Source organism: Ipomoea nil, unplaced genomic scaffold, assembly GCF_001879475.1.
Source record: "Ipomoea nil cultivar Tokyo-kokei standard unplaced genomic scaffold, Asagao_1.1 scaffold1043, whole genome shotgun sequence".
NCBI classification, from domain to species: Eukaryota; Viridiplantae; Streptophyta; class Magnoliopsida; order Solanales; family Convolvulaceae; genus Ipomoea; species Ipomoea nil.
In genome coordinates, this window is record NW_017617471.1 from 7,368,256 (window position 1) to 7,394,155 (window position 25,900).

Genomic DNA, 25,900 nt, shown 5'->3' on the forward strand with positions numbered 1-25,900 from the left:
GTCATTTAAGCCAACCTTTGTGTGTTTTAGGGCAAAGTTGGTCCAGTTCATACAAACCACAGAACATGCTGCAACCTGTACACCGGACTAATGAGTGGATATGACTAATTCTGATCTGATCTGAGATAATAATTCTGCTATTTGGTGCAACAACTTAAAGGGCCCTATAGTAATCTGTGCTTCCACATCTATACAATGACTTGTATGGAACTAATAGCCATCTTATCACAACACAAATGGCCCATATCACCTGCTTGCACATGCTTCTGCATCCTTTATTTCCAGAATGAAGTGAATATAAATAAATCACTTCTTTATGCATTTAGTTCATCATCAACCTCTACCACTTCATCCCCTAACTTCAAAGTCTCTCTCTAGTATACCATAATCACACTTTTTTCTCTCTGCCATATCAGCAAAACACCATGATCAGTTCCAAGAAACTCGTCCAGCTGACTAAGAGATGGCAGAAATTTGTCGCCATTAGAAGGAAGAGAATTTCGTTTCCTAGGCACAACGATGCAGAAAGTTGTAGTGTATCATCTGCGGTTAGCAAAGGTCACTTTGCTATCTACACGGCTGATCAACAGCGGTTTGTTGTTCCCCTAGTTTTTCTTGACAACGAAATTATCAGACAACTTTTAGTAATGTCTGAAGAGGAATTTGGACTTCCAAGTGATGGTCCTATTACATTACCATGTGATGCAGTCTTCATGGAGTATATTATTTCGCTTATTAGCCAAGGTGTAGGCAAAGAACTCCAGACTGCTTTGCTCGCATCAGTTACTTCGAATCGGTGCTCCTCAACCTCAATGCATCAAGGGTGGAGAGATCAGCAATTTCTTGTCTGCTGATGTGTCTGACAAACTTTTTTTTTTTTTTTTTTTTTTTTTTTTGTTTCAAAGATGACATGAAACTTAGTTGTAGATTAGTTCATAGTGATTGCAGAAAATCATAGCTGAATACATTAGTGTAATTTTTATAGAAATTAATTCATTACAGAACTTTCAAAATTTCAGTCTCCATGATTACTAGTGATTTTCATGACTGAAAAACCAAATAGTTGCAGATAAGAAGTTAGTGAAATGTGATTCTATTATTCAATATGGTGAATACTTTCAACAGCTCAAATGAATATCTAAACATCTTAATTACTGCTATATCTGCTAATGTTCATACCTCACGCCACAAAAGAATACGTTTAGGTGTTGAGTCTTGAAACTAGATTGACTTAATTTACCTACTTATTAGTTTGGAACGAATGTATGTGGTTCAGGATACAATTGAGTGAACGAAGTCAGAAAATCAGGGTTATCAAAATAAATAAATAACTAAACGAAATTAACAAGAAAGTATGGTGAAATTGCAACTATCATGATTATCAACTTTTATCTCAAGAAAATGTAAAACTTGCATTGTAACTGTATGAAATTAATGTTTAAAATCTAGGAATGTCTGATCCACTCTTGGGTGTTAAAATTTTTACTTGTGAGGAATTGACAGAAATGAGAAAGTTTAATTTTGAATATTATGGACAGTTTTAAAACCCCCTTTGTGAAATATAATGCGATTTATGTGTTTGATCAAATAAAAAACACTTGTCATATGTTTTTCATATTTTCCCTAAACCTATTTTTGACATTGAAAAACAAAAAATTCAAATGCATATGGCATATATTTGTAATTTGTCCAACTTTTAAAAGTCACTCATTTTTTCCACAATATCATAAACTTTCTCATTTAAAGTCATCCAATTTTGTCCAACTTTTAAAATACTTTCTTTTCCTTTAATATTTTTCCTCCTGACCTGACTTCTATTCATTGGGTGCCATAAATTAATTGATCACATCACTAAGGTTGTCCTCATTTCTGAATGAGAAACTCTTTCAAGATGATGTGTAGGATGAGATGAATTTTTTATTTTTGTTTAGTTTTAATTTTTTATCCAATGTGACTTGAAAGCTTGCTAAGAAGTTTCAATCCAGCAAAAGACTCTCAGCCTTTTGATTAATTTTTTTTGTTTTGTTATTTTAATATTATTATTTTTGAATACATATTATTAAATTGTGATTTATGCACGTCATAAATATGTCAATTATCAATATTACCTCTGAATTATTAGTGGTGTAAATGTTGTCCCTCAATTTTCAAAACGTGACATATATTGCCCCTCCCCTGAATTATTAGTGATGTAAATGTGGTTACGCGTCGTCTTTCTTGTTCGAAGACCACGTTTTTTTGCTCAATTTTTCTTTCTTCGCTTGTTCTCCTTCCGCCGACAATAATTTTTCTCCTTCTACATATTAGGAGAGGTGCAATATATGTCACGTTTTGAAAATTGAGGGGCTGCATTTACACCACTGATAATTTAGGGGTGACATTGATAATTGATATATTTGTGAGGGGCATAAATTACAATTTTCTCTATTATTTTATTATTATATTTATAATATAATATAATATGAAAGTAAGATAATTTTTGAAAGTAAGAGAGTATTGTAAGGATATAGAGAAAATAGTGGAAAAATAATAAATTTGATGATGTGAAAGTAAGACCCATTTTTGAAAGTGAGAGAGTATTGTAGGGATAAGAATAATCTAATTAAAAATAGAATTTAGTTACTAATTAGATTCTGTCACGTCATGAATGATGAATTAAAAAGGAAATTCCTGCCCTAAATTTTTTACTTGTTCAGGTGCATCAAATTAAATTACTCCCTACGGCCTATACCATTGAATATTTTGTTCAAACACTCCAACATCTATTTTTTCACATTTGTGTCTATTGACCCAACCTTGAGGATTCCAAATATTGAATAACATAAGGATCTTGGCATCTTTGGATCAAGGAATTTTGTTCTACCAAAAGTATAAAGATAGGTCTTATGAGTATTTTCTTTGTAAGCCAAGCACCAGACAAAGTGTTAGTTGTGTTGCCTAGCCCGAAGGGGCAAAGAAGGTTCTTCGAACTAGCTAGTTGCTTTGATGATTCTTAAATCAAATGTTCTTCACTACAAAATAATCAAATACTCAGATGCCCGTCATTCTTAAGTTTCTTTATATTTTATAGTATTATTACAAATATAACTTATAGTATATATGCATTATATTATATTTCTTGTTATATGATTCTAGTAATGCTAAATTCATGATTTGATAATTTTTCAATTTTCAGGGCACCTGACAAAAGAAACTACATATGTGAGATTTTCGATTCAAAAATTTGATCCTGGTGACAGTCGGAAAGCCTCATAACGGAACAATAATTCACAATTTTCGACTATCAACCATCTGTTTGTATAAGTGGCGTAGTACGTGTAGGAAGAATTCTAGAGAATCAGAAGTTTTGAAAGCTTCAAATGGACTAAAAATTGATTTCCTGAAAAGGATATACTATTACATATGTGGGCCTAACATTTTTGCACCCATTTGACCGGATGAATCACCTATCTCTAACTTTCTATCATTTACAGATAAATATTGACAATGAAGTCAGCAAATAAGAAATGGCTGATTTCTCCATCCTTGATGCAATGGAGCTGAGCATCGGTTTGAAGCTACTGATACAAGCAAAGCATTCTGGAGTTGTGTGCTTACACCTCGGCTAAGTAGCGAAATGATGTACTTCATGAACACTGCATCACAGGGTAATGTAATAGGTCCATCACTTGGAAGTCCAAATTCTTCTTCTGACATTTCCAACAGTTGGCTGATGATTTTGTTGTCAAGAAAAGATAGGGGAATAACAAATCGCTTTTGATCAGCTGTGTAGATTACAAAATGGCCTTTGCTAACTAGCGTACTGCAGCTATCTACTTCCTCAGTCTGTTTTGAAAATGATATTCTTTTCCTTCTGATCATCACAAATTTCTGCCATTTCTTTGCCATGATGATGAGTTTCTTGGAACTGATCATAGTGACTACTTCAGTAGATTGAGGGAAAAGAAGAGATGAGATTTTGTAGAGACTTAAAGTATGGGATGAATTGATAGTGTTTGATGATGAAAATTCATACATATATACATACTTATATTAAGGTGGCTGGATAAGATTTTATTTTGAGGATAGAATTTGTTGTTGAAAATCAGGGAAGGCATACCCATATGCTACATATGGATATGGGCCCTTTATGTTGTGTACCGACCGATATATAGTTGTGATAGATATTCAATGTATATACTTGTTATTGGTTCTGCAATTATGGCTTCTGCTGAAGACATGATGGAGGGGAATGTGTCAAAAGCTGCAAATGAATTTGTGAACATCTTACTGATATTTCAAGAGACTTGTCTGTTGTTTGGCACATAGAGAAAAAAAGTTGAAAATGAAAAAAACTATGGCAAGTTGGCATGAAATTAAAGTCATTTAAGCCAACCTTTGTGTGTTTTAGGGCAAAGTTGGTCCAGTTCATACAAACCACAGAACATGCTGCAACCTGTACACCGGACTAATGAGTGGATATGACTAATTCTGATCTGATCTGAGATAATAATTCTGCTATTTGGTGCAACAACTTAAAGGGCCCTATAGTAATCTGTGCTTCCACATCTATACAATGACTTGTATGGAACTAATAGCCATCTTATCACAACACAAATGGCCCATATCACCTGCTTGCACATGCTTCTGCATCCTTTATTTCCAGAATGAAGTGAATATAAATAAATCACTTCTTTATGCATTTAGTTCATCATCAACCTCTACCACTTCATCCCCTAACTTCAAAGTCTCTCTCTAGTATACCATAATCACACTTTTTTCTCTCTGCCATATCAGCAAAACACCATGATCAGTTCCAAGAAACTCGTCCAGCTGACTAAGAGATGGCAGAAATTTGTCGCCATTAGAAGGAAGAGAATTTCGTTTCCTAGGCACAACGATGCAGAAAGTTGTAGTGTATCATCTGCGGTTAGCAAAGGTCACTTTGCTATCTACACGGCTGATCAACAGCGGTTTGTTGTTCCCCTAGTTTTTCTTGACAACGAAATTATCAGACAACTTTTAGTAATGTCTGAAGAGGAATTTGGACTTCCAAGTGATGGTCCTATTACATTACCATGTGATGCAGTCTTCATGGAGTATATTATTTCGCTTATTAGCCAAGGTGTAGGCAAAGAACTCCAGACTGCTTTGCTCGCATCAGTTACTTCGAATCGGTGCTCCTCAACCTCAATGCATCAAGGGTGGAGAGATCAGCAATTTCTTGTCTGCTGATGTGTCTGACAAACTTTTTTTTTTTTTTTTTTTTTTTTTTTTTGTTTCAAAGATGACATGAAACTTAGTTGTAGATTAGTTCATAGTGATTGCAGAAAATCATAGCTGAGTATATTAGTGTAATTTTTATAGAAATTAATTCATTACAGAACTTTCAAAATTTCAGTCTCCATGATTACTAGTGATTTTCATGACTGAAAAACCAAATAGTTGCAGATAAGAAGTTAGTGAAATGTGATTCTATTATTCAATATGGTGAATACTTTCAACAGCTCAAATGAATATCTAAACATCTAAATTACTGCTATATCTGCTAATGTTCATACCTCACGCCACAAAAGTATACGTTTAGGTGTTGAGTCTTGAAACTAGATTGACTTAATTTACCTACTTATTAGTTTGGAACGAGTGTATGTGGTTCAGGATACAATTGAGTGAACGAAGTCAGAAAATCAGGGTTCTCAAAATAAATAAATAACTAAACGAAATTAATTTAACAAGAAAGTATGGTGAAGTTGCAACTTTCATGATTATCAACTTTTATCTCAAGAAAATGTAAAACTTGCACTGTAACTGTATGAAATTAATGTTTAAAATCTAGGAATGTCTGATCCACTCCGGGTGTTAAAATTTTTACTTGTGAGGAAATGACAGAAATGAGAAAGTTTAATTTTGAATAGGAATAAGGGTCAAATAGGCCATTGAACTGCACACAATAATGCAATTAGGCCACTGAACCAAAAAAAACAACAATTAGGCCACTAAACTAAGCAATTTCATTCAATTATTCTAATTTACAGGTTTTGTAGGTTATTAACAGGTCACCCAAACAATTTAAATATTTTTAAAAAAATTATTATTTAAAAATAATAAATTAAAAAAAAAAAAAAAAAAACTCGTCTCTGCCGGAGACGAAGAACCCATGGCCGGAGACGAAGAGTTTCTTCGTCTCCGGCCATGGAGATGAGGAAACTTTCTTCGTCCATGGCCGGAGACAAGAAACTCGTCTCCGGCGGAGATGGTTAATGTTTTTTTTTTTTTTTTTTTTAAATTTAATTTATTATTTTTAAATAATAATCTTTTTAAAAATATTTTAAATTATTTGGGTGACCTGTTAGTAACATACAAAACCTGTAAATTAGAATAATTGAATGAAATTGCTTAGTTTAGTGGCCTAATTGTTGTTTTTTTTAGTTCAGTGGCCTAATTGCATTATTGTGTGCAGTTCGATGGCCTATTTGACCCTTATTCCTTTTGAATATTATGGACAGTTTAAAACTCCCTTTGTGAAATATAATGCGATTTATGTGTTTGATCAAATCAAAAACACTTGTCATATGTTTTTAATATTTTCCCTAAACCTATTTTTGACATTGAAAAACAAAATTTTCAAATGCATATGGCATATATTTGTAATTTGTCCAACTTTTAAAAGTCACTCATTTTTTCCACAATATCATAAACTTTCTCATTTAAAGTCATCCACTTTTGTCCAACTTTTAAAATAATTTCTTTTCTTCTAATATTTTTCCTCTTGACCTGACTTCTATTTATTGGGTGCCATAAATTAATTGATCACATCACTAAGGTTGTCCTCATTTTTGAATGAGCTAGGAACTCTTTCAAAATAATGTGTATGATAATGTGAATTTTTTATTTTTATTTAGTTTTAATTTTTTATCCAAGCACCAGACAAAGTGTTAGTTGTGTTGCCTAGCCCGAAGGGGCAAAGAAGGTTCTTAGAACTAGTTGCTTTGATGATTCTTAAATCAAATGCTCTTCACTACAAAATAATCAAATACTCAGATGACCGTCATTCCTAAGTTTCTTTATATTTTATAGTATTATTAGCAATATATAACTTATAGTATATATGCATTATATTATATTTCTTGCTATATGATTCTAGTAATGCTAAATTCATGTTTTGATTAATTTTCAATTTTCAGGGCACCTGACAAAAGAAACTACATATGTGAGATTTTCGATTCAAAAATGTGATCATGGAGACAGTCGGAAAGCCTCATAACGGAACAATAATTCACAATTTTCGACTATCAACCATCTGTTTGTATAGGTGGCGTAGTACGTGTAGGAAGAATTCTAGAGAATCAGAAGTTTTGAAAGCTTCAAATAAACTAAAAATTGATTTTCTGCAAAGGATATACTATTACATATGTGGGCCTAACATTTTTCCACCCATTTGATCTCTTGAATCAGCTATCTCTAAGTTCCTATCATTTACAGATAAATATTGACAGTGAAGTCAGCAAATAAGAAATGGCTGATTTCTCCATCCTTGATGCAATGGAGCTGAGCATCGGTTTGAAGCTACTGATACAAGCAAAGCATTCTGGAGTTGTGTGCTTACACCTCGGCTAAGTAGCGAAATGATGTACTTCATGAACACTGCATCACACGGTAAAGTAATAGGTCCATCACTTGGAAGCCCAAATTCTTCTTCTGACATTTCCAACATTTGTCTAATGATTTTGTTGTCAAGAAAAGATAGGGGAATAACGAACCGCTTTTGGTCAGCTGTGTAGATAACAAAATGGCCTGCCAATGATGTACTGCAACTATCTACTTCCTCATCCGGTTTTGGAAACGATATCGTTTTCCTTCTGATCATGACAAATTTCTGCCATTTCTTCGCCATGTTGATGAGTTTCTTGGAACTGATCATAGTGGCGGCTTCAGGAGATCGAGAGAAAAGAAGAGATATGAGATGAATTGCTAGTGTTTGATTATGAAACTCATATGCAAGTGATGTATATATTTATATGGAGGATGTCCAAGACAGACTTTTCTGTGGAGGATAGAATTTCTTGTTAACAAATCAGGGAATTGAAGGCATACCCATATGCTACTTAGGGAAATGGGGCCTTTATGTTGTGTACCAACCGATATATATAGTTGTGATATATATTCAATGTATCAACTTGATTGGTCCTGAAATGAAGGCTTCTGCAGAACACACTGAAGGGAAATGTGTCAAAAGCTGCATATGAATTTGTGAACATCTTACTGATATTTCTGGAGACTTGTCTGTGGTTTGGCAGATAGAGAAAACAAAATTGAAAATAAAAAAACTAATGATGAATTAAGTTTTACCAAAAAAAAAATAATAATAAAAAAAAAAGAAAAAACTATGGCAAGTAGGCATGCATTTAAGCCAACCTTTGTGTGATTTGGTGTTAATGAGCGAAATTGGTCCAGTTCATACAAACCACACAACATATCTCATCACAACACAAATGGCCCATTTCACCTGTTTGCACATGCTTCTGCATCCTTTATTTCCAGAATGAAATGAATATAAATAAATCACTTCTTTATGCATTTTAGTTCATCATCATTCATCAATCTCTAGCACTTCACACCTAACTTCAAAGTCTCTCTCTAGTATACCATAATCGCTCTTTTTTCTCTCTACCATATCTACAAAGATAAATACCATGATCAGTTCCAAGAAACTCATCCAGCTGACTAAGAGATGGCAGAAATTTGTCGCCATTAGAAGGAAGAGAATTTCGTTTCCTAGGCAAAACGATGCAGAAAGTCGTAGTGTATCATCTGCAGTTAGCAAAGGTCACTTTGCTATCTACACGGCTGATCAACGGCGGTTTGTTGTTCCCCTAGTTTTTCTTGACAACGAAATTATCAGACAACTTTTAGTAATGTCTGAAGAGGAATTTGGACTTCCAAGTGATGGTCCTATTACATTACCATGTGATGCAGTCTTCATGGAGTATATTATTTCGCTTCTTAGCCATGGCGTAGGCAAAGAACTCCAGACTGCTTTGCTTGCATCAGTTACTTCAAATCGGTGCTCCTCAACCTCAATGCATCAAGGGTTGAGAGATCAGCAATTTCTTGTCTGTTGATGTGTCTGTCAACATTTTTTTTTTTGGTTTCAAAGATGACATGAAACTTAGTTGTAGGTTAGATCATTGCGATTTCAGAAAATCATAGCTGATACATTATATATAGTGTAATTTTTATAGAAATTAATTCATTACAGAACTTTCAAAATTTCAGTCTCCATGACTAAAAAAACAAATAGTATTAGATAAAAAAATTAGTGAAATGTGATTCTATTATTTACTATGGTGAATACTTTCAAGTTGATGATCAAAATGCATATGCAGTATGTACTGCTTAAAATTTGCTGAAACTCTCAACAGAGCCATATCCTGTATGGTCATCCGGCCTTTAACACATTCCATCATGTCTTTCCATTTTTATAACATGATTATAGTGGATTCCTAGTTGATTCATTTCTGCAATGTCAATTGTGAATCTGATGCTTACATTTTTTTTTTGGGTGAATAATCTGATGCTTACATAAGAATTGTATGACTGCCAATATTTTTCCTCCTGACGTGGCTTCCATTCATTGGGTGCCATAAATTAATTGACCACACATGGCTAATTAAAAATAAAATTTAGTTACCAATTAAATTTTGTCACGTCATGAGTGATGGATTGAAAAGAAAAAATATTAGACGTCTCTAGCATTACTCTTACCCATTTTCATTAGTCATGTTAGAACACTACTGGAAATGTTTAATTTTCCGACCACCCTACAAAACAATCAAAAAAGTGACTTTTATCAAATTTTCATTGAATGATTGTGGTGGTCGAAAATACTGACCACTAAATATAGGTAGACGGAAAGTTTTTAGGTGGTTCGAATTTTTTAAATTGATTTTTCTTTTCCGACCACCTTTGATATAAAAAGAAGAAAGAAAAAAGAAGCTCAAGTTCACTCAACACTCTTCATGCTACTCAACATTCTTCCAGCATGCAACTTCGCTCACCAAATTCGTCATCGTTTAGTGATGTTTTCTATACAACTTAGTGAAATTTGATGAGTGGCTCAAGATTTGAATATGAAACTTGCCAAGTGAAATGTATTATGAATTATGAACAAGAATGGAGAACAGTGTAATGCCAAAAAAAAAAAAAAATTACTTAATTATTTTTCGACGACCAATGGTCGGAAAATACGCAATGCAAACTTTCTTGCCCTGACCAAAATTTGAAATAGTAAGGAAGATTTTTCCAGGTTCCAAGAGTGATCGAAACACGAGTTTTTGACCAGATTTAAGCTATTTCCAATCACTGATCAGAATTCCTTGATTTCCATCCAATTTCTCTTGAAATTGATAAGAGAACACTTTGATCACAATAATGCCTTCAATTTTTATTTTTATTTTATTATTTTCCTTACTGATCAACAACTAATAAAGGTATTCAAATAAAATCTACTAAGATATAAATTGATGTAAAATTACCTTGATTGCTTTACAAACTCCATATACCTTTTTATTACCGAGTGTAAATACAAAATTAAACAAAATTTATGTATTTACATTATTATAATCAGAAAAATATTATATTAAATAAATATATTAAGTCAAGACCTTGTTGTCTAATGACACTAAGGTTGCACTTCCACATGAGAGGTTGTGGGTTAGAGCCTTAGTGGAGGCGACATTGACTTTGTGTACAACTTTAGTAGGTTTAAAAAGTTAAAGAGCATATACTTCATTGTAATAGAGTCAATAACATTTAAAATAAATAAATATATTAAAAATAGTATTAGAAGATATACAACTCTTCTAGTGAAATGTCAATCAACTATATATGGTGCCGCATGCTGCCATGCATGCATGGAGCAGCCTTTTCTGTAATTTGTAAGCTTACATTACACTTAAGCAACTATAAATAAATTAAAAAAAAAAAAAATCATTTGGCATGCCAAATCATCTTGTAAAGGCCTCCCTTTCAAGGATAGAATAGCCTTAGTCGTAGAATATCTATCATTTAATGACTTCATTTAATTTGTAACAATTAGAGTCGTCAAAACGGGTTTAACCCGCTGGACTGCTAGTCCATTCTAAGCACCCCGCCTTTTTTTGAATTTTATGTCCTTTATTTTAACGGACTTTTTAGTCCTTCCGCAAAAATGCCGGGCTGGCAAGAGCCCGCCAAGCCCTCTTAGTATGTATACATTATTAGTATTATTGTATATATATACATCATTTTATATAATTTTATATATAAATATATGTTAATTTATTTATTAATATTGAAAAAATGTATTATTAAGTAGTACATTGTATAAATTATTTTTTATTGCCTTATAGATCCACATATTACGTATTTGATTATTTATTAGGACTTATTACTATATTAGTTATTATTGTGTTCGACAAATTACAAATGTATTAATATATGTTTAAACTATTCAAATTATTTTGGTATACACTTATTAAATTAATTTTTATTTAAATTTTAAACATTTTAAAATTGGCGGGCCCCGCCAAAGCCCGTGGGATGACATGTTTTAGGCCCGTATTTTGGCGGGCTCGGGCAGGTCCCGTGCCGCTAACCCGTTTCGACAACTCTAGTAACAATTGATGTTACTTCAATTGTTATACTATGGAGGTGGACTCGCCCTAGTCCCAAACGATATTCAGATTATATACCTGTTAACATATTATGTATAAGTTTTTTTAAAAAAATATATATATTATGTATAAGTTAATAAATTATACATGTATCTATTGCGATTACCTGCAATTAATAAGTTATATACATATTATAATGAATGTATTATGTACAATACAGTTAATATATTATGTACTTTTAATTGCTAATTTTGTGGCTAGTTATACTGTGTCACATCAACTGTTTTGTTGAGAGAAATTAACTTCTTAATGATTTAGTAGGTAATATTTGAAAGAAGAAGAGAGAAATTAACTTCCTAATCTTAACCAAATCCTTGGAACAATAATAGAAATTAATTCCCAAAATAGTTTCATATTTCTAAAATTGAACATAACTATCATCCTACATTTTTCAATTTACCCTTTTGACTTTTTAAATTTTTAGAGGTAAGTGCAATTGTACTTTGTACAAACAACACCTACTTTTAAGGGACAAAATTGAAAAGTTAGTAACATTTGTTATTTTGTATTAAAAACCGTGCAAAAAGCAAGTAAGACAATCAATTAGGGACGAAGGGAGTATATTATTTTAGGAATTTAGGAGTATTGTCGTATGGACTAGTTTTAATTGTAAATTTAGTCATATACTTTGTCATGAATTGTCATATAGACTGTATACTGTGAAGTTGAAACACCATTTAAATTAGACATTAGATTGTGAAACCATTGAAATTATACATTTATACTGTGGAATCATTGAAATTAAATTATCTTGTGAAACCATTGAAATTAAATTATACTGTGAAATCATTTAAATTATATTGTAAGTGGATTGCGAATATATTATTGAATCATTTGAATGTTTATTTGTTGGTGTATAGATTGTATACTGTGAATAGGGATGGCAACGGGGCAGGGCGGGGCGGGGAGTATATTCCACGTCCCCGTTCCCGCGACCCCGTCCCTGGCGGAAAATTGAAAATATTCCCCATCCATATCCCTACAGGGAATTAGACGAGGACAGGGATTCTCCATTCCCCATTAACTTCTAGTCAAAATTAAATGTTAAATAATTTTAATTTTTAATAATAAAAAATTTAAAATCTAAGTCTTAGTTTCAAAAACTAAAATACTAACTCTACAAATAAATAAATAAATAAAAATATAAATATATAAATATATAAATATATATATATATATATATATATATATATATATATATATATATATATATATATATATATATATATATTTATTTATTTATTTATTTATTATTTGGGGACGGAGCGGGCTGGGGAGGGGTATCTCCGTCCTTGTCCCCGTTCTCGTTCTCCGAAAATTTTCTCCATCCCCGTCTCTTTCAGGGCGGGGATCAGAGATCCCCGTCGGGGACGGGGCACATTGTCATTTTAACTGTGAAAGCATTTAAATTATTTAATCATATAATTGTTGGGTATTAGGACTTATTTCAGTTTTTCTTTTCTTTATTTTTAAAAATTATACTAATTTAACACTTTGATTATATGGTTGACCGTACCGGGGATGGGGATTCTCCGTCCGCGCTAAATTCTCCGTGGGAACGGGAACGGAGAATTTTTTCAATTCCCCGCCGAGAATGGGAACGGGGTCAGGGTAGCGGGGTCGGACCCGCCCCGTTACCATCCCTATGCAAGGTGGACACTGTTCCACGGCATACCATATTCTCTTGTAGCATTATTGTTGTAAATAAAAAAGTGGAAAAAGAGGACCATATGTCCATATGTTTAAAGTTCCATAGTTGAAAACCATAAACTACATTAGGATGTTCTACAAAGGAAAAAAATAAATAAACAAAAACATTGTTCCAGAGATATATATATATAGAGTCAACAAAAGATCAGAGCTTGATAGGTCCATCACTTGAAAGTCTGGATCGAACTCTTAGCTTGTTCAGTCGTCTAATGACTTGGTTGTCAAGAAAAAGTAGTGGAAGAAGCTAAGAATCCGGTTTTGAGTAGACGACAGTGAAATGGTGGCCGCCTTTGCTGCTAACAGCACCATAATTGCGCCTTGGGAACGAAATCCTCTTCCTCCCTGCAGCAGTGGCAACAGATTTGTGCCATTTTATTGCCAACTTTATGAGCTTCTTCGAGTTTATCACTGACTTTTCCATTTTCATTCAGAAACAATAATAATAAAAGTCAGAAAGATATATAGATGTTTTAGGGGAGAATTATATTGCTGAAGTATATATATATGTACGTGCTGGATGACGAAAATGGAAATGTATGGATATGCTATTTATATATTAGATTGAATTTCATATATTCTCTAATCTTAGCTTTGGTTGTTGGAAATAAGGCATAAGCATGTGCGGTGGGTGGACCGTTGTGCTAGCTGTGTGGACTTGAATTGGCTACTCCATCTACTTGTAGTATATATGAAGTTGAAAGTTGATAAGATTATATTCTACCATTTTGCTGTTTGGATGAAGAACACAGATAAGATTGTCCTAGCTTAGCTAGCTTCTTAATTGTTTAACAGCCTGTATGTTTACAATGCATATTGGAAGATTTAGATTGGATCCAAAGTGGGCAGATTCCTTGTGCGCACCGGCATTTGACTCTGCCTACTAACCTATTGAGTCACCATGATTTACATCATCTCACATGCTCTGTCGGGCCGGAGTGTGGGGGGCCATTAGGGCTGGGGATTCAGTTTTTTGGGATAAGATTTAGATTGGATCTCTTGTGCGCACCTGAAAACTAGGACCCAGTAGGCTGATTACCCACGTAACTCGCTACTTACCTCTGCAGTGCATCGCTCTAGAGGCAGAGTACGTCCTCTATAGTGTGCTCTAGTCTGGCAAAGCTGGAACTACTTAAGTTTTATTATTATTATTATTATTTAAAAAAAAAATGTCTGTAACAAGTTACCTAGAAGGAAGGAAGGCTAGAGGATTACACCACATTAGCTTAGCTTAGAAAAAATAAATTTATCTTAGATCACCAGATCGCAAAGCCATTGCATGTGATTCCTAGCTGCTAGCTAGTACTGTAATGTTCATGAATAGACCCCATTTGGTGTCTTGTAATAATAATTATATTTGGATCATCCAATACTACTACTGTATACAGCTTGCTAGCTTATAGTGTAACAACTAACGCTTTCTTGGCAGTTGACAAGTTGTTAATCTTATCTCTAAGCTCTAACAATATATTTGAAATAACGAATTGAACCTACCTATACAAGCTACTGTCAAATCATATGTACTCTTCTTACTGTTTCTCAAACACAACTTGCACGCAAATTATGCTGTGGAATCGAATGCACCATGCGCATGGTGCATACGATGCAAAACGACGTTGTTTTGGTTAAAAAACGCGTGTTCCGCTTAAAATAAAAATCAGGTTCGATTCTCGATAATAGCGTTTTTATATGTCCATAAATTTATAATTATATATCTATAAATTCATAACTATATATCCACAGTGAAAGAATGAAGTCGTTTTGGTTAAAAAACGCGCGTCCCACTTAAAAAAGAAATCAGGTTCAATTCCCGGCAATAGCATTTTTATATATCCATAAATTAATAACTATATATCCACAAATTCATAACTATATATCCACAGTGAATGAATGAAGTAAAAATCCACAATGAATGAATTAAATATCCATAATGAATGAACTAAATATCCACAATGATTGAACTAAATATCCACAATGAATGAACTAAATATCCATAAATTCATAACTATATATCCATAAATTCAAACTATATATCCACATTGAATGAATGAAGTAAATATCTACAATGAATGAACTAAATATCCACAATGAATGAACTAAATATCCATAAATTCATAACTATATATCCATAAATTCATAACTATATATCCACAATAATGTTATTGCCGAGAATCGAACCTGAATTTTTTTTTAAAATGGGACGCGTGTTTTTAGTCAAAACGACGTCGTTTTGCATCGTATGCACCATGCGCATGGTGCATTCGGTTGCACAGCATAACTATTGCAACTTGCATACATATCTTCATGGATATATGATGAAGATACATTAGTTTTTTCATATTTATAATCTTTGGATAGTTATGCTGTGCATCCGTATGCACCATGCATGGTGCATACGGATGCAAAAACGACGTCGTTTTATTAAAAACGCGCGTCTCCCCTTAAAAAAAATCAGGTTCGATTCCCAGCAACAGCATTATGTTGTTCATTCATTCTGGAATTTTAGTTCATAGATTATGAAATTTTAGTTCATTGATTCTGGAATTATAGTTCATCGATTCTCGAATTGTAATTCATCGATTCTGAAATTTTAGTTCATAGATTCTGAAATTTTAGTTCATTAATTCTGAAATTTTAGTTCATTAATTCTGAAATTTTTAGTTCATAAATTAGATTCTGGAATTTTAGTTCATAGATTCTGGAATTATAGTTCATCGATTCTGGAATTTTAGTTCATCGATTCTGGAATTTTAGTTCATATGTTGTTGCTAGGAATCGAACCTGAAATTTTTTTTTTTTAGTGGAGACGCACATTTTTAATAAAACGACGTCGTTTTTACATCCGTATGCACCATGCATGGTGCATACGGATGCACAACATAATTTGCCCTCTTTAGTAACCCATCTCATCTGATCTGATCTGATCTGGACATCAACTTACAGATAGTGAAAAGGCATTGGATCAAGTAATTAAATTTAAGATCAGTAATATATATATATATATATATATATATATATATATATATATATATATATATATATAAATCATTGGTAAGGGGAGACTACTTATTTCTCTCATAATTCAGCTAATATTGTATACCAGTTGTTAGGATATAAACTAAATTATGTAACTATTATGCAACTAACATATTATGTACTTTTAGTTAATAAATTATGTATTTATTACGACAATTAACATATTATGTACCTTATGTTTATTTATAGGTATATAATATGTTAAGTGTAAATAAATTATTTAAATATCGTTTTAAATAAGAATTCATAAGGGGAGTGGACCTAGTTCATAGTATAATATAATTTACCTTGCTTGGTGATATGGAACGTATATGTTGTGTTGCAAAATCAGGGACATACATAGCGCCGGGCTATATATCCTAACTGCAAACTTGCTTAGGAAGTTTAGAATCCAAGTTACCAATCAAAACTTTTATTAATCGATTTATTCGATCCAATATGCTATATTCACATTAAATGTAAATTAACAACTAAAAATTATTATTTGTACTAGTTTTTAAGGCATATTGAATTGTAGAATAATTGAAATATAAATAAAGTTGCACAACAAAGATGTGTTGAAATTGATGTTATAACAACGTAACCCTGACAACCGACACAGAAAAAAATAATAAAAGGATAATATTGCAGATTTGCAGATAATAATGTCTTGTCTTATCCTGTCTTATTTTATTATAGAGATTGTCCTATACCCTTTATATAGGTGTATGAAGACTAGAAAATAGGATCAAACAACCTATAATTAGGATCTCTATAAAATAGATCTTGACTAATTAAGTACCACAAGATTAATTCAACAATAAGATTATTTAATGATAAATAAATCAGAATTATATAATGGTCCAACATCCCCTTAATTCTAATTTAGGAGGGTCTTAGACCATTTGCTTTCATTTTGATCTTCCATTTCACATCAATGGCCTTGTGACTTTATGGAAAGTTTGCTAGCTCTCATGTTCCATTTTTATGTATTATATTTAAGTTATTTCGTCCTCCATATATAGCTTTCTTCCATTTCGGACGATTTTGAATAACATCTTCAAATTTCTCAGATTCAATTTATGTTAACAAAGCATAGTGAGCCAATTCACCATTATAATTGATTTTATCATCATTTTTTACCTCATAATTTTGTAAGCTCATTAGCATTTGCCATTGTCCTTCTAATCTCCCTGGTTGTTCAATAGGTGTTGTAATACAACACGAGGTGGTTCTACTATTATTTCTGTTGAAACTTCAATAGCACGCAACATGTTTTTCGTCAAAAATATGAACTCATTTTTTGTGAATCTTGATCATCATCCACACTCCAACTCCATACTTCATCTTCTACAAAAATAACATCACGATTCAAGACTGACAATCACCTTTTTTACCACAGGATTGTACAGTTTATAGCCTCCTTGCTTGTAATCTGCAAAAATTGTTGTTCAATTTAGTTCTTGTTATTTAATTTTGCTCAATTTAGTTCTTGTTATTTAATTTTGCTCAATTTAGATTGACATCATCAATGCATTTTTTATTGATTTTTTCTAATTTTTAGGCTTAAGTGGAAGAAAAATGTGAAAGGAGAGGGGGGCAAATTTTACTTATGCAAATATAAGTTTTTTGAGAGTCTCACTGCTAGAAATAAAAGAGAGAATTTTCACTACAAGTGCACGCTGAGTTTTATATATATATATATATATATATATATATATATATATATATATATTTTGCTTTTTGTTTTTTCTTTTTCTCCACCCTCTATTCTACATGACACCTTACATTTTGTGAAAAAAACTTACACGGATAAACATGCTCTAAATTAATGGTGTTAAAATGACTATTAATTTTGCTGACTTGGATTGGAATCATCCCTGCCATGTTAGCCTAATCAATGATGTGGCACGCCAACTCATATCTTATTATATTAATATTTAAAATTAATTAATTATATCACCAACAAGTTGTATTAACCTATCCAAAATCAATAATTAATTACAATCCTCCGGGAAGAAATTAAACCCTCAATCCTTTTAGTTATACCATGGATCATGATTCATCTTACATTAACATATTATATACTCCGTAATTAAAGTTTATATTGACGGAGTGCATGTAAATAAAAACTAGAAAAAGAGCTGAGGATTATATATGTTTAAAGTTTGTTAGTTGAAAACCATAAACTACATTAGGATGTTAAAAAAAAAAAAAAAAAAAAAAAACATTGTTGAATTCTCCATTGATATAGCTATATATGCATTGATGAAGCTAATTGAAAGTCTTGAATTCTTGTTCAGTCGTCTAATATAATACCTTGGTTGTCAAGAAAAAGAAGGGCGGGGAACAAGAAAGCGCCCTTTTGATCGAGTAGACAATAAAATGGGCTTTGCTAAATGCTAACAGCACCGTAGATTGCGCCTTGGGAACAAAATCCTCTTCCTCCCGGCAGTGGCAACAGATTTGTGCCATTTTATTTTCAAATTTAGAGTTGGAATTCATGTAATTTCAAAATTTATTCTCACTCTTATTTTTTATATGACAAACAATGATAGATTATTTGTATTATGTGAATTTAAAAAAACGTTTATATAAAAAATATGAGAACATAGATAAAAATTGCAAATAAAAAATAGAACTCGATGTAATATTTTTCATTTATTAATTTTTGCAACACCAAAAGCACTTGAATTCAATGGGCCGGTTTGCTGGTTTTTCCGCTCGCTATGCTGAAAAATTCACTTTAACGGTTACTAATCTAGACATTAAATATTGTAAGTTCCATTTGGAAGATTGTAAGTTCGAGCCTCAATGGAGGCATTATTAGCTCGTTGTGTTTCAGTAGGTTGAGAAAGTATATGAACAGATACTACAATGTAATAGAGCTAGTAGCATTCAAAAAAAAAAAAAAAAAAAAAAATCTAGACATTAAATATTTAATGTTCCCCTTTTGATTTCTACAACTTTTTTTTTTTTTTTAAATTAAATAACTAAGAAATCGACAATAGAATAAGAAGTAATATATTTTGGCTATGTTTAGTAACATATAATTAGCTTATGAGTTAAGTTTGACTTATTTGACTACTATTAACTAACTATTTCACTTAGTTAAATATTAAGTATTTGATTAATTAATTTTTTGAAATAATTTATTGCTCTAAAATGCTAAAACTCAAAAAGTTACTAGCACCTTTTTCCATCCGTAATCAGCTAAAACTCAAAAACTCAAATAATTTTACATGTAATCAGCTCTTCGATAATAACTAATTTACCAAACTTTATTTACCATCGACTAATGTTATAAATTAGTTAAACTCAATCAATTAACAACTATTTATCAAATATTCATTTTCTATAACTAAATGATTCAAATTAGGAAGTGAATACGCCGACCATTTTAGGCATCCAAAATACACATTTCCGAAATTGTCATTAGAACCATTTCAAGGATTGACTTATTTCCATAATAATAAATGCTTAAATCCGGTTCATGATCATCATCATCATTATCATCTTGTTGAATGCTCGCCTGCAAATTTTCTGGTCCGGCCCGATAATGTTCCTTATTCAGATACATCACTTCTGCTTTGTCAATGTGAACGAGTTATCAATGTTCATTGACTCATTGTCTTTCCGTTACATTTGTCACCCAGCGGCGAGTCGGTTAACCGTTCGCCGCCAACCACCCTCCGCCATTTCGGTGCTTCGTTGTTACGTTTCATTAATTGCTTACTTGATTTTTAGCATTTTTACGCCTCTCTGATCTTTATCGTTGTTTTTGTTCACAGAGCTTAACATTATCGTTTTCATTTCGCCATGGATTTTACGATGCGTTTGTTGATCGTACTGTTGTTTTCTGCTGCTTTGGTTACTCCGACGAGTTCTTCGAGCCGGGATGTGGCGGTTCTGCTCCGCGTTAAGACTCGCCAACTCGGTGATAGCGGTGGTGTACTCGGTGACTGGAACGAGTCGGCTCCTGGTGCGCCGTGTCACTGGACTGGCATTACTTGTGATCGCCGGAGCCGAGCTGTTGTGTCGATCAATTTGGGTGGTTTAGAAGTCTCCGGCGGGTTTCCTGCAGACTTTTGCCGGATTTCGACTCTTCGGAGTCTCAACCTCTCCGATAACTACTTCGGCGGGGAGATTAACGCGGATTCCTTCTCCTTATGCTCTCACTTGGAGTTTTTGGACATTTCCTCCAACCTTCTGGTAGGCGAGTTGCCGGAGCTCCGAAGGGAATTCTCAAACCTCACTACGTTCGACCTTCAAGCGAACAATTTCTCCGGCGAAATTCCGGCGGGTTTTTTCCGGATGCCGAAGCTGAGAAAGCTTTATCTCGTGAATAACCTCTTCAATGGAACAGTGCCTGAGTCCTTGTCAAATCTCACCGAGTTGACCCATCTCGTTATTGCCTTTAATCCTTTCACGTCTAGTCCATTGCCGCCGTCAATCGGACGTCTTAAAAAACTCCAGTTTCTGTACGCGCGAGAAGCAAACCTCATGGGAGCCATTCCGGATTCCATCGGAAGACTTGTTAATTTAAGAATCTTAGATCTCTCCTTCAACGCACTCTCTGGTAAAATTCCAGAGACCATGGGGGGATTGAAACGCGCCGAAGAAATTCTTCTTTACGGGAACCAACTCTCCGGTGAATTACCGGACGCATTTTCGAATCTCACTTCTCTGGCATTCTTCGATGCTTCTCAAAACATGTTGACCGGGAGAATACCGGAAAGTCTCGCCAGATTACATCTGGAATTGCTGCACCTAAACGACAACGATCTAGAAGGTGAAATTCCAGAAAGCTTATCTCTAAACCCTAAGCTCAGTGACTTGAAGCTTTTCAACAACAAATTATCGGGGAAGTTGCCGGAAAACCTAGGTATGAACTCGGAATTGATGGATTTTGACGTTTCTGGTAACAATTTAGAAGGTCCACTGCCACCAAATCTCTGTTCAAAAAAGATGCTGCGGAATTTGATCCTTTTCAATAACAGATTCTCCGGCAGCATTCCAGAGTCCTACGGCGAGTGCAGTTGTATGAGGTATGTGCGTATCCAAAATAATGAATTATCAGGAAAGTTGCCCACCGGTTTCTGGAGTTTTCCTGAGTGTCAACTCTTTGAGCTTCGGGAAAACAAATTTGAAGGTACAATTCTGCCTTCAATTTCCAGTGCTCGGGAGATGATGCAGATTCTAATCTCCGACAACAATTTCTCCGGCGAATTGCCTGTAGAAATATGCGAATTGCCGGATTTGGTAGTCATGGATATGAGCAGAAATCGATTCTCAGGTCCATTTCCAACGTGCCTGACAAGACTGCAGAATCTACAGAAGCTCCACCTTCAAGAAAATCTCATGGGAGGTGAAATTCCCCAGTCTGTTGGTTCATGGACTGCCTTGACAGACTTGAATTTGTCTTTCAATCAATTCACTGGTAAAATTCCAAGCTCTCTTGGATCACTGCCGGTATTAAACTATTTAGACCTCTCCTGGAACAAGATTTCCGGTGAAATTCCTGCTTCATTAACCAAGCTAAAGCTCAACACCTTCAACCTTTCAAACAACAAGCTTGAAGGGAAAGTTCCTTCTGAGTTTGATAACAGTTTTTTTCTATCAAGCTTCGTGGGGAATCCGGGTTTATGCAGTTCTCTCAATTTTAATGGTCTCCCTTCGTGCACAAAACACAGATCCACTCACTCACATTTGCTGGGCATTTTGGCACCCTGTGCTGTCATCCTCGTCGGGTTACTCATCTGTCTCTCGATCAAGGCCAAAAACCTGATATCTGGTAGGAAAAGAAGCAAACATTCATTGAAGAGGATTGCATTTCAGAAGATCCAGTTTAAAGAATCTGAATTGTTGGCTTCCCTGATCAACGAGAACATCATAGCAAGAGGTGGTTCGGGTCAGGTATTCGGGGTGAAACTGAAAAATGGAAAGATGGTTGCAGTGAAGAAGCTCTGGGAAGCTAACAGGGAATGCGAATCTGAAGTTGTGTTCAAGGCAGAAATGGAGACTTTAGGGAGCATTCGCCATAAAAACATAGTGAAATTGTTGTATGGTTGTATGGGGAAAGATTTCAAGATTCTGGTTTATGAGTACATGGAGAATGGCAGCTTGGGAGATGTGTTGCATGGAGAGGAAGGCGTCGTGCTGGACTGGCCGACGAGGTTCAATATTGCAGTCGGGGCAGCTCAAGGACTTGCATATCTGCACCACGATTGCGTGCCTCCAATCCTCCACCGTGACATCAAGTCTAACAACATCTTGCTGGACAAAGATTTCAGGCCAAAAGTTGCTGATTTTGGGCTTGCCAAGATGATGTACCGGGGTACTGAAGTCCAAGAGAGTGGTCAAGTCATGTCCCATGTTGCTGGTTCCTATGGCTACATTGCACCTGGTAAGACGTACTTCATTTCCTCAGGGGGAAATTGGCCCATTTGGCTCCCAACTTATGCACTAATCATGTCACTTTTTTGTAGAATATGCATACACACTAAGGATTTCAGAAAGAAGCGATGTATACAGCTTTGGGGTGGTACTACTGGAGTTAATATCTGGGAAACGACCAAACGATGAGTGCTTTGGTGATGACAACAACATGGTAAAATGGGCATCCAACGTTATAATTGAAGAAGAAACGAATGGTTTTGGTGATGAGTTGTATCATATTGTTGATCCTAGAATGAATTTATTCCCGCGCGATTTGGAAGAAATCAAGAAACTCTTGAACGTGGCTTTGTTATGTACTTCAGCATTTCCTGTTGATAGGCCCTCCATGAGAAGGGTTGTCAAGTTGCTGAAGGACATATCCAGATAGCTCAACGGTTCGGTTCGGTGACACCCGACTTTTATTTTTGATATCAACATTTTTTTTTTTAGAGAAAACTTTGTATACAAATTTAAATCTAATACTATAATATTTATGATTTTTTAAAATGTAGCATTCTAAAGTTGCTTAGCTTGCTGGAAGCATAGATTCTTTTCTATACTTTCATTTCCCCATTCATTCTCAAAACTTTGTACTCGAACTTATCTTAATGTTATGATATCTCTATATATAATAAAGTAGAATCAAGGTGAAATTTTTTTTCCCTCCATTTGGTGCATTTGAGAGTTATGGAATATCAAGGGTTTAGGAACTTCATAATCATCATAAATAATTAAATAAAGACGAAAGAAAATCAAAGTGAATAATAATCAAAAAGAGTTTGGTGTAGTGGAGAATAATTCACAAAATTAATTTGAGTAATAATTGTTGATCCATAATTGAAAATTAACATTGCAATAATTATGTTATGTTTCTAAGAGTATCCCCATTAACGGGATTGTTAGCAGAATTTTTCCCTTCATTTGGTGCATTTGAGAGTTATGGAATATCAAGGGTTTAGGAACTTCATAATCATCATAAATAATTAAATAAAGATGAAAGAAAATCAAAGTGAATAATAATCAAAAAGAGTTTAGTGGAGTGGAGAGTAATTCACAAAATTAATTTGAGTAATAATTATTGATCCATAATTGAAAGTTAACATTGCAATACTTATGTTATGTTTCTAAGAGCATCCCCGTTAAGGGATTGTTCACAGTTTTTTAGGAAAAAATGCCAAACTTAAAAGAGAGAGAGGGAGGAGAGAGAAGGAGTAGGGTGCACCTGCAAAGACCCAAGTTTATTCAGAGTTTGTGGGTCTCACTAAGAGAGAGAAGGAAGTTTAATTTGCGGGTCAAAAAAAATTTCAGCTTTGTTTTTTTTTTTTTTTTTTTTTTTTCACACATTTTTCTCTCTCCTCTATATATCTTATTTGGCACCTAAAAACTTGTGCTAAAAAACTTGTCTATTGAGGATGCTCATATAGCATTTACTATTTACACACCAATTGCAAATGACATTAGCAAAGTATCAAGTATGAATGCATTAATTGTGTTCACATTTACGACAATAAATAAAACATTTTTACAAATTTCAATAACCACATGTTTCAATATTTACATGAACATTTACACCTACTTCAACATTATAAATAAGTCATCATCCACAACCAATATAATACTACAATTATATTTTGGTCGTGCTTGGAATTAGGAGGATGATCGTGACTAGTATAGGGAGAAAAATATTTTTGGGAGCTTAGATCTCCTATAGAACTTTATACCTTGCGATCTAGGGAATATGAATATTTCTGGGAGCGGAAGAACTCAAGTAAGTTTTTCTGTTTCCACAGCCATTAATTTCTTTGCTAATTTAGAGTATGTCAAAAATTTAATTGATAAATTTATTAAATTAATAATAGTCTGTGCATCGCACTGGACGATTACTAGTTTTCTTAAAAAGAAAAAGTTACAAATGAATATGCTGTGGATGGGCATTGGGCAATGATACTTTCAATTGCGGCCATACTATATATTTAACTTTTCAATTCATTTATTTGTAATATAAATTTGATTTTAAATCTCACAAAAAATAAATTTGATTTAAAAATTTTTAGTGAAGTAACGGGTTAAATCAGTGAAATTAATATTTGATTAATATGATATTATGGATCAAATTCAACACTCTACTAATATTGTAAAAGTACAAGATTTTGTCATATTGCAAGAAGGTAAGCTATTCTTTGCTCTGATAATTTTACTCTATATGTGACGAGCTCTGATATGCTATTTTTTTTTTTTTTTGAAAGGGAATGACAAATGTATTTTTTTTGGTTGATATGTAAAAGTACAAGATTTTGTCATATTGCAAGAAGGTAAGCTATTCTTTGCTCTGATAATTTTACTCTGTATGTGACGAGCTCTGATAAGCTATTTTTTGCTCTGATAAAGTTTTGTAGGTGGGAGTAAAAGTTGGGGTAGAAAATATGAGTACACATATATTATAATTAAATGTATCACTTTAAGGAATTGTGAAATATAATTTGAATTAAATTTTTTTATTAATATTTTTATATTCGACATGAATTTTTTTGAGAGGAATGAACAAGCTAGAATTACTATTGTCAATGGCCGGTTTACTGCACTGTACAAAAAAAAAAAAAATTAGTTTTTCATCCATAACTCCGTAAGTATGTTAACACTAGAGCAAGTTTGTGATAACAGAAAGAACAGATTCTTTTATTAGAGTAGGTTATTTCAAATTCTTAGAGGCACAGATATTCTCATTTAGGAGATTCATACAAATGTGTAAGTCTAAATGCCTAATAGCCATAGTTCTTGTGTTCTCTGTCTGGCAAACCACAGACAAGTCCCTTGAAATATCACTTAGATGTTCACAGATTTATAAGTAGAACTCGGAACCGTTCCCTTCACTAAGGTCCTATATGAGTCAGTGACACATGTTTATGCCTTACCAGATTTTGAGCAAACTTAAAGTCTCTGTCTAGCCTCAACTCCTCAATATAAATATATCTCTTCTTTATGCATTTTCATCACCAAGCCATTAGCAATTCATCCAAATCATTAAGTTCTCTCTTCAAAATCTCAAT

At 33.5% G+C, this 25,900-nt stretch overlaps 4 protein-coding genes and 1 long non-coding RNA gene across 6 annotated transcripts; all 5 read left to right on the forward strand.

The window, feature by feature from the left end:
* Positions 1 to 351: 351 nt before the first annotated feature.
* Positions 352 to 1,004, forward strand: LOC109182348 (auxin-responsive protein SAUR68-like). Its single transcript, XM_019332507.1, has one exon. It carries the CDS (start codon positions 426 to 428, stop codon positions 852 to 854), a length of 429 nt encoding a protein of 142 aa, XP_019188052.1. The 5' UTR covers positions 352 to 425; the 3' UTR covers positions 855 to 1,004.
* Positions 1,005 to 4,711: 3,707 nt separating this feature from the next.
* Positions 4,712 to 5,548, forward strand: LOC109182349 (auxin-responsive protein SAUR68-like). The gene has a single exon (XM_019332509.1). It carries the CDS (start codon positions 4,786 to 4,788, stop codon positions 5,212 to 5,214), a length of 429 nt encoding a protein of 142 aa, XP_019188054.1. The 5' UTR covers positions 4,712 to 4,785; the 3' UTR covers positions 5,215 to 5,548.
* A 1,816-nt stretch (positions 5,549 to 7,364) lies between these two features.
* LOC109182352 lies at positions 7,365 to 8,158 on the forward strand. The gene is made up of 2 exons (XR_002054361.1): positions 7,365 to 7,635; positions 7,753 to 8,158. It is a non-coding gene; the product is annotated as an uncharacterized LOC109182352 (long non-coding RNA).
* Positions 8,159 to 8,585: 427 nt separating this feature from the next.
* On the forward strand, positions 8,586 to 9,186 carry LOC109182346 (auxin-responsive protein SAUR68-like). The gene has a single exon (XM_019332505.1). The coding sequence runs from the start codon at positions 8,673 to 8,675 to the stop codon at positions 9,099 to 9,101; it is 429 nt and encodes a 142-aa protein (XP_019188050.1). The 5' UTR covers positions 8,586 to 8,672; the 3' UTR covers positions 9,102 to 9,186.
* Positions 9,187 to 19,937: 10,751 nt separating this feature from the next.
* LOC109182342 (LRR receptor-like serine/threonine-protein kinase HSL2) lies at positions 19,938 to 23,262 on the forward strand. Of its 2 annotated transcripts, XM_019332501.1 has the most exons (3): positions 19,938 to 21,463; positions 22,109 to 22,821; positions 22,904 to 23,262. In XM_019332501.1, the coding sequence occupies exons 1-3, from the start codon at positions 20,235 to 20,237 to the stop codon at positions 23,239 to 23,241; spliced, it is 2,280 nt and encodes a 759-aa protein (XP_019188046.1). In that variant the 5' UTR covers positions 19,938 to 20,234; the 3' UTR covers positions 23,242 to 23,262. The 2 variants fall into 2 exon arrangements, with proteins under 2 accessions (XP_019188046.1, XP_019188044.1); XM_019332499.1 differs by having other exon boundaries at positions 19,938 to 22,821.
* Positions 23,263 to 25,900: the final 2,638 nt, after the last annotated feature.